Raw genomic sequence first — 12389 nt, forward strand, 5'->3', positions numbered from 1 at the left:
CTTTGGAAGCCATGGGTGCATCGCTGAGCAGTGAGGGGGAGCCTGGCGGCGTCATCACTGTGCAGCAAACTGGAGCAATTGGTCCTCAGCAAGACGACGAAGCCTACTTGCGGCAGCTGGCCGAGCTGCAGCACGTGAGTAGCAGCCGCCATACGCCTGCCGCCGACCCCAGGCAGCACAATGGTACCCGTCGCCACCGCACCGCAACCGCTCCCCTCCCTGCCTTGGCCCCTGCCCTGCAGTCGCTTCCCATCCTGCCCGACAGTGTGGCAGAGCCCAGCAGTATATGGGCCAAGACTCTTGGGGGCTCGTCCGCTGCAGGCGCCAGCACCAGTGAGTAGTTTCTGCAGGCAATCGACGGATGCTCAAGCAGGGTGCCCACAACAAAAACAATAACTACGGTTTGATGCGACGCTTCCCTGCAGGCGCAGGCGCCCCCCTCCCCCACCTAAGTGCAGAGCCGCTGCAGCAGCTGGTGGCCGATTACCAGCGTTTCACCCGCTGGCATTGCAGAAGGATTGTGGAGCAGCAGGTGGGTGGCTTGGGGAGGCCGCCGGTTCCCTACCTGACCGCACGGTGGAGCATCGCTGGCTCAACTTCTTTGCAATCACGCTCGGTGCAGGAGAAGCTGAATGCGGGGATACCCAAGTTGGAGCAGCAGGCAGAGTGGGTGCAGCAGCGGGCGGCGGAATCGTGCCGAAAAATGCTGGCGGCGCAGGCCAACCTGGCGGGGGTGGCTGATGTGCAGCGTGAGCTGGAGGAGCTGACGTCCCGCCTGCAGCGGGTGCAGCAGTCGATGGCAGAGGTGGAGCGGCTGGTGGCGGCGCAGAAGCAGCAGAAGCAGCGGCAGTGGGGAGAGCAGCGGCACGAGCAGCAGGAGCAGCAGCAAGCGAAGCAGCAGCAGCAAGTGGTGGATCAGCAGCCCACCACGCAGCACATCTCTGCTTGCTGAGCGTGCTCTCGACGCTGAAGCCAGATCTTCTTCTAGCGACTGATCACAATGGCAGCAATGTTACAGTCGCAGCCAGGAGCTTGAAAGGGAGTTTGCAAATTGCAAAGAGAACAAAAAGGCAAAGGGGCAGCAGTTCTACAGTGGGGGGCGCGCGGAGGGGCGACTAAGAAGCGGTTGTCGGCCAACCCTAGGGGCAGGCGCCACCTGCTGCCGCTACGCTTCCTGGATGATGGCGTGTATCGCCTCCGACACATCCGCCGACTCGCTGCGCACCGCCAGCTTCATGGCCACATTCCGCTGCGCATCGATGCCAAAGCTGAGCCGCACCAGCACCTGCACATCGCCCACCACGATGCCCGACAGCAGCAGCGTGTGGCTGCGCGCGTTGGGCGGCACCGCGTCCGTCCCCTCGCACGCCTGCATGCCCAGGATGCGCCCCACAGCCTCCACCGCGTCCTGCAGGGCAAGGGCCACAGGCACGCAGTTCAACGTGCCACTCGCAACAGATTGCCTCGTTGTAATCACCAACCTGGCCCCACCAAGGCGCTGCCCCACCCTGCCGCAACGCATCCCCTGGCCCCCTCCACCACCGCTCTGCCCACCGCTCCCTGCCCCAGCAGCCAGCCCCGGCCCACCTGCAGCGAGTCTCTCTGCCCGATGCCGTAGTCGTCCACCATCTCGCTCTCCTCGGGCAGCGCGTCCCAGCCGGCGCGGAAGTTGGGCGCAAAGGCGGGCTTGATGTAGTCGGCGGCGGCCACCTCCACATCCTCCAGCTGGTACTCATCCTCGTACCCCTCCTCCTCAGCCTCGCCTGCAGGCAGGGGAGGGGAGGCAGCAGGGAGGCCAGGGGACCAGGGTTGGGGTGTGTGCGTGCGGACGGGTCAAGAGCCGGTGTGCCATGCATGCACCATGCATGCACAGCCCAGCCGATCAATTGTTTCCTGTTTGTCCACGCCGACAGCATCACAGCGGGCCTCACCGGTGGTTGGGTCGATCTCCTTGATGCGGAAGCGCAGGATGTTGAGGAAGCGGCCCAGCGCCATGGAGCCGGGCGGGCGCGCCAGCACCACGTACGTCTGCCCAGGCCCCTCCTCCACCCCGGGCATCACCTTGAGCGGCAGCACCGCCTCCTCGCTGAACTCCTCCTGCAGGGCACGGATGGCGTGCGGGGCGTGCGGGCAGCAGTGTGGAGCACAAGCGTCAGCGAGAGGCGAGGCAGGCGCCGGCGCTGGGTGGCACACCCCATACTGGTGACAGGAGGAGGGCTGGATGCCGTGCAGCTGACGACGACCGCCGCCGCCGCCGCAATGCCTGCCGCCGCGCCCCGTCCAGCCCCCCAGCTACCCAGCCCCCCTGGCGCCACTCACCGCGTCGGCCAGGTCCATGGTGACGCTGACATCCTCCAGCACCTGCTCCCGCACCGTGTTGGTGCAGTTGAACTGGAACACGATGTGGCCCTCCAGCACGTGCCGCACACACACCACCTTGTACTCGGTCTCCTCCTCCGTCAGCTGCAGGCAGAGGTGGCAGGCGGGCAGGCGGGCAGGCACACACAAGGCAGGGGATTGGTGGCACTGCTGGCAGGGGTTGTGACCCTACACCGATGCCCTCCCAGCCGACAGCGCGCATCCAGCTGGCCAGCCAGGCCAGCCCGCCAGGCCCCGCCGCCTGCCCTCCCTCCTCGCGCGCGCACCTGCACCGGCGAGCAGGTCTTGAACACCGGGCCCAGCGCCGCCAGCTGCGGCACCGCCTTGAGCATGTCGGCATACTCGTCTGCCTGCGTCTCGGGGCCCGACACGTTGCTGAGGCCCGCAGCCACCGCGGCAGCCAGCCCCTGCGGCTTGGCCTTGGCCTTGGCGGGCGAGGGAGCCACCACCTCGGGCACGCTGGACTGCAGGCGACACAGGGAAGGGGGATGCGGCGCGGGGCAGGGGTCAGGCCAGGGAGCCCTGTACCAGGCTGTCCAGCCTCCCTACTCCAGCTTGCTGCCACCCGCCGGCGCCCTCTGCCCGCTCCCCTCACCAGATCAAACGGCTCCTCCTGGTCTGGGCTGGCCAGGTACGCCTGCAGCGCCGCCTCCAGGCCCTTGGCGGGGATGCGCCAGTGAGGGTCCACGCTCTCAGGGCCCTCCGGTGCCTCCTGCAGCTGGTACAGGTACAGCGTGGCGCGGTCCCGCACCTGCGCGGCACGGAGGCGGGCGGGGAGGGAGGTGCGGGGGTCAGCAGCGCTGCGGGAGCAGCCGGAGCGGGCCAGCAAGCGCCGGCCTTGCGCGAAGCCTGCTGTTGGCCGCGCCAACACCACATTGCAGCCGCCCCGTCGCTCTGGCCTGCCTCCGATGATACCCCGTTCCCCCCCGGCCCTGCGCTCGCCTCGTCGTCGTTGTCGTACAGGGCGCGCTTGATGAGCATGAGGATGCGGTCGCGCAGGTCGGGGCAGTGCGCGCCAAAGCGGGCCAGCGAGGACAGCGCCGCCGCGCGCACGGTCGCGTTCTCCAGAATCACGCGGTTGTAGATGTAGCGGATGTAGCGCGCTGCAGGGTGACGGAGGAGATGGGATCAGGGAGGGAGCAAGGAGCCGGTGCCAGCCCATGCGCAGCACCCCATGCGAAGCATCCCATGCGCTGCATGTTTGCATCGAGGAGGCCAAGCCAGGCCAGGCCGGGCCAGATGCAGCGCCCCCCCCACAGGCCAGCGCTCAAGTTCCGGCCTCCCCTCCTCCCACCCTGCTGCTGCTGCCGCCGCCAGCGAGCACCCACCGGGGTCCTTGGTGCGCGGCCCCTCCTCGCCCATGAGATGCAGGATCTGCACCGACAGAAAGGTGAACTCGCAGTCCTCGATGAACTCGCACAGCTGGGCCAGGCCCATCTCCTTCGCCTCGGGGATGTCGCGGATGAGGACCTGCAGGGGGGGAGGCGCCAGGGGCACAGAGGTGACCCACACATCCGGGGCAGCGCAGGGCCACGCAGGAATGGCAGGCCAGCACCAGCGCAGTGCGGGTGCCGGGCATGGCGCAGCCGGGTGCGCGGCTCACCAGGATGGCATCCACGATGGCCTTCTTGTACTCAAACCCGCCATCCTCGCGCAGCACGTTGGACAGGAAGTTCATGAGGCCGCGGTACTTCTGCGGTACACAAGGCGGCGAACGGTATGTGGGAGGGGGCGTGTCGTTGTTCGCAGCAGACCCATGCCCCACAAAGCACATGCTGGGCTCACCCCACCTCTACCTCTCACTCTCCCATCCGATCCCAGGCGCGCGACACCCCACCAACACCCGCAGCGCACCTGCGGGAACTTGAGGCACAGCGCCTTGATAGCCTCCACCACCACCACCTTGAACTCGTCCGCAATCTCGCTCATGAACCCGCCAATCTGCTTGAGCAGGCGGTCGATGGACGACTCGTTGCCCGTCTTGAGCAGCGTGGTGATGGCCTGCGGGGGGGCGCAGGGCCGGGGGTAGGCAGCGCAGGGTGCAGTCGGCATGCACCCGTTTGCACTCCTCCGCTTCCTGGCAAGGCCTGGGCCGCACCCCTGTGTTGCCACAATGCCACCCAACCGGCTTTGGGTGCCTGTTCCCCGGCCGCCTGCCTCACCAGCGTGGCGATGCTGCGGTTGGGGTCTGCGATGAGCGACTCCATGTCGATGTTGCAGTTGGTGACCGCCATGGGGTGGGACATGGCCACCTGCAGCCGGGCAGGGCAAGGCAGGCATGGGCACACCGATGCACAGATGAGCGGCGAGCTGTTGTCAAATGCGGCTGCGCAGCAGTGGCATACGCCGGCGATTGGGGCACCGGGCCGTCACGGTGTTGTGGCCTGGCTCTGCCGCATGGAAAGCACGGCTGCCGCAGCCAGCCGAGGCCAGCCGCACCTTGTTGAGCGTGCGCACGGCCACAAAGCGCAGCACGGGCTTGGAGGAGGAGAGGAAGAGCTGGAGCACGGTGACGGCGGGGGTGAGCTCGCGGGTGGTGACGTCCCGCATGTTGCAGATGGCGCGCGCCGCCTCAAAGATCACCACCTCGCTCTTGTGGCGCAGGCAGCTCTCCAGGAAGTCGTAGAAGGGGCGCACCTCGTTGCCCACCCCCGGCTGGCTCTCCGCAATCACCTGCAGACGGACACACGCGTGGCGCAGGACCGGGCACCACGGCTTGCTTGCCGCGACCCACCCAGGCGGCGGCAGGCGGATGCAGCAGTGCCCGCTGAATGCATCGATGCACTAGCCGCATGCCACCAGTGCCGCAGCAGCACCCCAGCTCCCTTTGGCTTCCTCACCTGCGCCACGTAGCGCACCAGCAGGCACTGCCCCATGGGCGACCGCACGTTGCTGCGCGTCAGCTGCGTGACCAGCTTGCTGACGGCCAGGCGGTCGTTGGCGCGCAGCGCGTGCATCAGTGCCACCGCCTGGAACTGCACCATGGGGTGCCTGGAGTTGATGGCCTCCTGCACCTCGTTGCTCCACCGCTTGATCACCTCGCTGTTTGCCCCCGCCAGGTGGATGGCCCCCGCCAGCACCGCGCTGGCCACCACCGCGCTCTTGTCCACCACCGCCTGCTTCAGGTAGCGCTCGATCTGGAGCAGCATCTGGGAGTCGATGATGCGGCACAGCACGCGGATGGCGTTGGCGCGGTACAGATCGTTCTTGCTGTTCATGTCCTTCATCAGGGAGCTGCGGCAGGGGTGGCAGGGGCGGGGGAACACTCGTGAAGGACAGCGGGGAGGGAGGCAGGAGCCGACCACACCCCGACGTCGGTAGCAGCCGTGCTAGCTCCCCTGCAGCAGCACACAGCCTCCAGGGCCTGCGCACCTGGTGATGATGATGACCTCATCAGAGGAGGGGATGATCTCCTTGATGACCAGGTACACCATGCGGCGCAGGTGCACATCCTTGTGCTGGAACAGCTTGGTCACCGAGAAGAAGACCTCGGAGGCCTCCGCCTGTGGCAGGAGGGCAGGCGGGCAGGCAGGGGTACACCATGGGCAGTGCACATTGCATGCCAGCAGCTATGCGGGTCAGCCGCAGTGCTTGCAGCAAGAAGGGAGCAGAACACACCGGGACATGCGCACAGAGTAACACTACCGCTGCAACTTGTGTGTACATGACATCCAGGCCGTGGCCTGCATCTTGAGCACGGTCCCCACTCCACCCAGCAGCCAGAACTTCCCGCAACACACCTTGGTGAAGCTCTCGCCCTGGGTGAGCAGGTAGAGCAGCTTTGTGATGACTTGCTGGCAACGTCGCGGGTCGACGTGCGAGTCATTGAAGCAGCGCGCCTCCTGCAGCACCGCGCCCTTCTCGATGCCGTAGAAGGGCGAATACTCCACTGCGGAGGCAGGGTGGGTGGCAATCATGTTTAGAGAAGCAAGCAGCGGGCCAGGAGCAGGGTGCGGTGTGCAGTCCAACGGAGGGGTGCGTCGGCGGCGGCGATCACTCACGCTCTTCCTCCATGTCCTCATCCTTGGCTTTGCTGTCGCCTCCCGCCCGCAGCGGCTCCAGGGTGTTCTGTGCGGTGGACGCCTGCAGCGACAGCGGGCCCAGTGGCGGGGCACGATCAACCGGCCGCTCGCTCCCACCCCTGCCCGTTCACACCGGCTGCCCGCCTGCCTGACCATGAGCGACACGCCAGGCCTGCCGCCCCTCACCATAGTGGTGCACCGACAGAGCTGGGGGTTGGCTGTGAACGCTCCAGCAAGCGCCCCTGCGGCCCTCCGGGTGCGCCTTGCTGGCTGGATCAACGGGGAAGCCTGTCAGGACCGATCAAGCCCTGGCACTGCAAGTTTTTCTCGTTGGAAAGCTGGGGAAGAAAACGGGCGTTTGTCGCGCTTGCACCAGTCGGCACGCATGCCTGGCCAGATTTCCCAAACCGGGGGGTGTTGTTGCATGTGCTGAGATCGCAACTGGCTCGTATGGCGTGCCTTGCAACATGTCGGGGTTGTAAGCTCCTCTCTCGCCTACTGCCCCAGGTGGTGCCCTCGCTATCAAGGCATGCCCCGGAAGTCACGGGGATGATGCTCAAGCTGAGGCCCGCCAGCAGTGCAGGTGGCGGCAGCGGTGCCGCCGCCGCTGCCCGCCTGGGCACGGTCCGGTGCGCCAGCAGCAGCAGTGCATCGGACGCGGCAGCAGGGCAGACCGCAGGAGACAAGAAGCGGGTGGTGTTTTGCGGCACGCCAGAGGTGAGTGGTTGGATGCATGGGGTCTGCTGCTTGACTGAGAGGGCGGCCATGCACACGTTTGTGCAGCCCGTCATACTCAGGCCTGCAAACTGCCCCTCCTAGCCATGTCCACGCCGCAGGTGGCAGCGCTGGTGCTCAAGCGCCTTCTGGCCGCCGCAGCGCAGCCCGACGCCAGCTTCGAGGTCGCGGCGGTGGTGACGCAGCCGCCGCGGCCCACGGGGCGCGGCAACCGCAAGGTTCCGCAGCCCTCGCCCGTGCAGGTGCTGGCAGAGGAGGCGGGGCTGCCGGCGGGCGCCATCCTGGCACCCGAGCGGCCGGGCGACGCGGAGTTCCTGGCGGCGCTGCGCCAGCTGGCACCCGACCTGTGCGTCACGGCGGCGTACGGCAACTACCTCCCCTCCTCCTTCCTGGCCGTCCCGCCCCACGGCACCCTCAACATCCACCCCTCGCTGCTGCCACGCTACCGCGGCGCCGCGCCAGTGCAGCGCTCGCTGCAGGACGGCGTGCCCATCACGGGGGTCACCGTGCTGTACACAGTGCGGGCCATGGATGCGGGGCCCATCCTGGCTCAGCAGAAGATGCCGGTGAGCAGAGCGGGTGTGGCCACGCTGCCTTGCCCCCACTGCTCGGCGATAGAGCTGGCGCACCGCCCGGCTTGTGCCCAACACCCGGCTGTTGTTGGCGCCCCCTGCTGGCCCTGCCGCCGCCTCCGCAGGTGGACCCCGACATCCAGGCCCCTGAGCTGCTCAACCGGCTGTTTGAGCTGGGCACCGACCTGCTGGTGGACAACCTGGAGGCAGTGTGGGCGGGCATGGGCCAGCTGGCGGCTCAGCCGCAGGACGAGGCGGCCGCCACGCATGCCGCCAAGCTGCAGCGCCACGAGGCGGTGCTGGATTTCAGCCAGCCAGCCCAGGCGTGCCACAATAAGGTGCGCGGCTTTGCGGGCTGGCCCGGCACCTTTGCCACCTTCCAGCAGCGCGACGCTGGCGGCGGCGGCGACGCGGGACACGTCGAGCTCAAGATAGTGCGCACGCGGGTGGCGCAGCCGTCAGAGTGGAGCGGCAGCAGCGAGCGGGAGGTGGCGGTGGGGCGAGATGCGCTGTTCATCCGATGCGGCGACGGCAGTGTGTTGCAGGTGGGAGGTTGGGCAGGCTGGTGGTAGAGCTGTAGGACCCCAGGCAATACGGTGGTGCACAGCGGCATGCAATGCACACGAGGCGCTCGACGGCGTGACAGTCTGTTTCATGCCCGCCCGCCTCCCCGCTCCCACCTCGCACCGCTGCCCACAGGTCCTGGAGCTGCAAGCCCCCGGCAAGCGGGTCATGGCTGCCAAGGACTTTGTCAATGGACTCAAGGGCCGCACGCTGGTGTGGCAGCCAGTGCAGCAGCCAGCAAGAGTGGCGGGGTGAGCTCTGGCCCTGCCCACAGCAACTTGATCCAACTTAAAGAACAGGGTGTGGTTGTGGATAGTTGCAAAAACTGCGGGAGTGCTGATTCTGACGGAGAGAAACATAATGGAAGGCACTGCAGAATGGAGGGAAAAGAATGCGTGCAATACACAAAGCAGACAGGTCCTCAGGGCGGTGTGGTGTCGCCAGAGCCCGCACCAGGTGATGGCGGCACCTGCTGCTGCTGCTGCTGCTGCTGGTAGCGCGGGTGCAGGTGCAGCAGCGACTGCGGCGGCGGCAGCTGCAGCTTGTGCTGCGCCACCCGCAGCGCCGTCTTTCTAGCCATTGCCTCGCACAGCAGCTGCTGCGGGATGACAATGCGGCCCGCGTTGTCGCCGGGCGCGGGCGCCGGCAGCGCCAGGAACAGCGCCTCCAGCAGGCGCGCCACCTCGTTGCGCACCACGGGCTCGCCGCCCTCGCTGCCCCTGCCGCGCCCGGTGATGATGGTGACGTCGTGGGCGATGGTACCGCTGTCGCGGTACTGCTGCTGCAGCATGGCCAGGATGCACAGCACTGCGGCCCGCGCCTCCAGCACGCTCATGCCGTGCAGGTCCACGCTCTGGGAGGAGGTGATGTGGCAGACGGCGGCCACCACGGACCGCAGGTCGGCGTCCTCGGAGGAGAAGGCGCGCTCCGCTGCAGGCAGGGGCGGGGTGGGTGGGGTGGCAGGGGTGGGGCGGGGTGTCGGGCCACCGTGCCCTCCAAAGGCGAAAGCCAACAGGCCGGCCTCCTGCCGCACAACCACGCTGCGCACACAGGCCCCGGCGCAGCGCAGGGCAGCCCCCCACCCCCCGCCCCCTCCCCCACCTGCCACCGCCGTCAGCCCCTCAAACTCGCTGTTGTCTGCGGGGTACAGGCGGCGCATGCCCTGGTACACGCGCAGCGCCTCCGCCAGCTCCCCCTGCTCGCGCAGCGCCGCGATCACGGTGCGGAATGTGGCCTGGTTGGGCTTCACCCTGCAGCGCGCCAGGGCCGGGGATTGCGGGCGTGAGCCAGCCAGCCAGCCAGCCAGGGAGGGCTGCTGCTGGCGTGCCGCTGCCCAGTGCGCCCCACCTGGCGGGGCCATAGCTCATGCGCTTGAACAGGCGGCTGCACTCTGCGGCCATGCCGGGTGTGCAGCCCACCGCCTTGATCAGCGCCGTCATGGCCACCACATTCTCCTGCACCTTGAGCTCCATCATCTCATCGTACAGCTGCGGGAAGGAGAGTGGCGCGGGTGTGGGTGTGGGTAGAGGGCTGGGGCGGGCTGGGGTAGCGGAATCGAGGCGGGAGGCAGTGTGCAGGGGTCCATGGCGCTGGCCAGGCTTCAAGCCAGATGCACGAGGAGCCCGACCGAAAGTTCTCGCGCAACCGGCGGCAGCACCACTTGCCTGCATCGCGCAGTGCCCTTGGCGCGCGGCGGCGCAGAGGGCGAAGAGGGTGCCAAAGGTGAAGGTGTCGGGCGGCAGGCCGCGCTGCTTCAGCTCGTCATACAGCGCAAAGGCCTGCAGCAGCTGCTCCTGGCGCATTGTCTTGCCGGGCGTGTGGCAGGCGCGCAGGGCGATGTTGTAGGCGCGTGTGTCCATGGGCACGCCCAGGGCCTTGGCCTCCTCAAACGCCGTCAGGGCGCGCTCATACTGCACGCGGCGGCGGCGGCGGCGAGCAGGTCGGTGCGGCTGGCAGAGCAGAGCCGGACTGTGGAGACCGCTGGCGGCTTGGCAGCAGGCTGCGTGCGCTCCTCAGCTTCCGTTGCCGCTGCCTGACTGCGCTCCGTGGGCCGCACACCCCCACGCCAATCACCCCACCACGCACCTGCCCCGCATCGTTGCATGCGGTCATCATGGCGCACACATTGTCGGTGGTCAGCACGCCGCCGTTGCCCTGGCTGTGCAGCTGCTTCATCTCCCACCAAAAGATGGCTGCCTGCTCCATCTGCCCCGCCGCGCTGCACGCCATCAGCAGGCTGCCCCAGAGCCTGGCGGTGGGCGCAAAGCCGGCTGCTTGCATCTGCTTCCACACAGCCAGCACGCGCTCAAAATCCTTGGCGTACGAGAACACCTGTGTGGAGGGGAGGGACCGATGGAGAGCAGGCGCGGGTGGGCACCACCACCAGCATCAGCAGCAGCAGCAGCCCTGTGCTTGCCCCCACGTGTGCTCCCACAAGTGCAGCCCACCAGCCCACCTCACTCCAGCCCCACCCGCCCCCGAAACAATCACCTTGATGAGCGTGTTGTAGGTGACGGAGTCGGGCGGCACGCCGTCCTCCCGCATCCAGCTCAGCGCCAGCTCAGCTCGCCGCACGTCCCGCCCCCGCATGCACGCCTTGAGCAGCGTGTTGAAGGTGGACGCGTCCGGCACCACCCCCTCCTTGCGCAGCTGGTTGCACCTGCGGCGGCGGCGGCAGCCGTGCAGGCAGGCAGGTTGGTGCAACGACGAGCTCGGCCAGCCGCACGTCCACCACCTGACCCGCTGCCTGCTCCCAGCTGGCGAGCTGCTCAACTTGGGCAGCAGCAGGCCCACCTGACGAACTGCAGCTTGATGTCCCAGGCCAGCGAGTTGAGCAGCAGGTTGACGGTGGCGGTGTCCTCCACGCCCCACGCCCCCGCCGCACGCATGCCCACAAACGCCTGCCGCGCATCCTGCAGCCGCCTCAGCTTGCCGAAGGCCACAATCGCCGCTCGCCACACCTCGCGGCCCTCCAGCCCCTGCGCTGCGCGCGTGCTGCGGGCGTGGTGCAGCATGGCGTGCACCCCCCTCAGGCTGCGCCGCTCCGTGAGGGCGCGGATGGCCGCGGCGCACATGTCGGGGCTGGTGGCCACCAGGGGCAGGGCCTCCAGCGCCGCCGCTGTGTTAACCGTCCCGATCAGCTGCAGGATGAGCTCCTTGCTGCAACCGAGCAGGGGCAGGTGTGGTGTAGCGGGGCGCGCATGCAGCCAGTCAGGGCAAGGGACAGGCAGGAGGGCAGGCACATGTCGAGCGCTGCCAGGCTAAGGCAGCCGCACAGCCGCTCGAGTCGCAACCCTCAAGCAGAAGCCGCAGCCAGGCAGGCACGCGCCTCAGGGCCGGGTCCTGCAGGCACTCGTCTTGCAGCAGGTGGATCGCCACCTCAGGCCTGCCGCGCTCCAGCAATTGCCTTACGGATTCCAGCAGCTTGTCATCCTGCAGCTTGCCGTCCTGCCCAGCTTTGCGTCCTGCAGTAGACATGGGAAATGCCCGACTCACAAACCAGGCCCAGGAGGGGGCGAGGAGAGGGTGGCCGCTGCAGCAGCAGCGGCAACGCAGCATGCCCACACCTGCGGGGCTGGTTCCCTTGCGTCTAAGCTCAGCTGTTGGAGGTGGTGGCCTGTGCACCTCAGCCGGGGTGGCAGTAGCGTGTGCGTCGCAGCGGCGACGTTGCCATGGCGGCAGCGGCGGCAGCGGCAGCGCCAGTGCCCTTGCCCTAAGCCCCGCGAGGGTGGTAGTCGACATGCTGACCACGATCATGACGCCTCCTCAGCGCCCTGTGCTGTTGCAATGGAGTCGCTGCATTGTGCGGCGGGAGGAGGCAGACGCGCCGGCGCGTGTCAGTAGATGGCGGGCACAAGCACGAGTAAACTGTGCTTTACCATGGGAGAGTGGGAGCATGTGGCTAGCATGGCTGCGAGCTTGCGTGTCATTCGCGTGCTGGCTTTCATACCGTTCTGCCTTTCCCTCAACAGCTTCTCCATCCTCTGTATTCCCTGCTTGCAACCCCACAGCCATAAGGTAGAGACCCACCTCTCCATCTTGCCGGGGAGTGCCCATCTCCCTCCTCTGCAGCCCTGTACCTTGCTGGCGATACCTGAGGCAGGAGGCGACGATCGGT

At 67.6% G+C, this 12389-nt stretch overlaps 4 protein-coding genes across 4 annotated transcripts; 2 read left to right on the forward strand and 2 right to left on the reverse strand.

The window, feature by feature from the left end:
- Positions 1 to 11: 11 nt before the first annotated feature.
- On the forward strand, positions 12 to 952 carry CHLNCDRAFT_134964 (hypothetical protein; the record flags this gene model as incomplete). Its single annotated transcript, XM_005846914.1, has 4 exons — positions 12 to 134; positions 243 to 333; positions 459 to 532; positions 623 to 952. 4 exons carry the CDS (start codon positions 12 to 14, stop codon positions 950 to 952), a joined length of 618 nt encoding a protein of 205 aa, XP_005846976.1.
- Positions 953 to 995: 43 nt separating this feature from the next.
- On the reverse strand, positions 996 to 6672 carry CHLNCDRAFT_31542 (hypothetical protein). The gene is made up of 17 exons (XM_005847118.1): positions 6588 to 6672; positions 6381 to 6462; positions 6120 to 6268; positions 5752 to 5882; positions 5220 to 5613; positions 4819 to 5052; positions 4542 to 4631; positions 4234 to 4380; positions 3983 to 4072; positions 3708 to 3849; positions 3295 to 3482; positions 2975 to 3130; positions 2646 to 2843; positions 2320 to 2463; positions 1932 to 2097; positions 1588 to 1763; positions 996 to 1408 (listed from the first exon to the last, which is right to left on the reverse strand). Exons 1-17 carry the CDS (start codon positions 6588 to 6590, stop codon positions 1166 to 1168), a joined length of 2733 nt encoding a protein of 910 aa, XP_005847180.1. The 5' UTR covers positions 6591 to 6672; the 3' UTR covers positions 996 to 1165.
- Positions 6673 to 7222: 550 nt separating this feature from the next.
- Positions 7223 to 8527, forward strand: CHLNCDRAFT_48904 (hypothetical protein; the record flags this gene model as incomplete). Its single annotated transcript, XM_005846915.1, has 3 exons — positions 7223 to 7702; positions 7834 to 8253; positions 8408 to 8527. The coding sequence occupies 3 exons, from the start codon at positions 7223 to 7225 to the stop codon at positions 8525 to 8527; spliced, it is 1020 nt and encodes a 339-aa protein (XP_005846977.1).
- A 166-nt stretch (positions 8528 to 8693) lies between these two features.
- Positions 8694 to 11749, reverse strand: CHLNCDRAFT_134967 (hypothetical protein; the record flags this gene model as incomplete). The annotated part of the gene is made up of 8 exons (XM_005847119.1): positions 8694 to 9202; positions 9374 to 9522; positions 9620 to 9812; positions 9933 to 10182; positions 10358 to 10603; positions 10763 to 10931; positions 11066 to 11431; positions 11625 to 11749. 8 exons carry the CDS (start codon positions 11747 to 11749, stop codon positions 8694 to 8696), a joined length of 2007 nt encoding a protein of 668 aa, XP_005847181.1.
- Positions 11750 to 12389: the final 640 nt, after the last annotated feature.

The sequence above is a fragment of the Chlorella variabilis genome (assembly GCF_000147415.1).
Source record: "Chlorella variabilis unplaced genomic scaffold CHLNCscaffold_12, whole genome shotgun sequence".
NCBI lineage: Eukaryota > Viridiplantae > Chlorophyta > Trebouxiophyceae > Chlorellales > Chlorellaceae > Chlorella > Chlorella variabilis.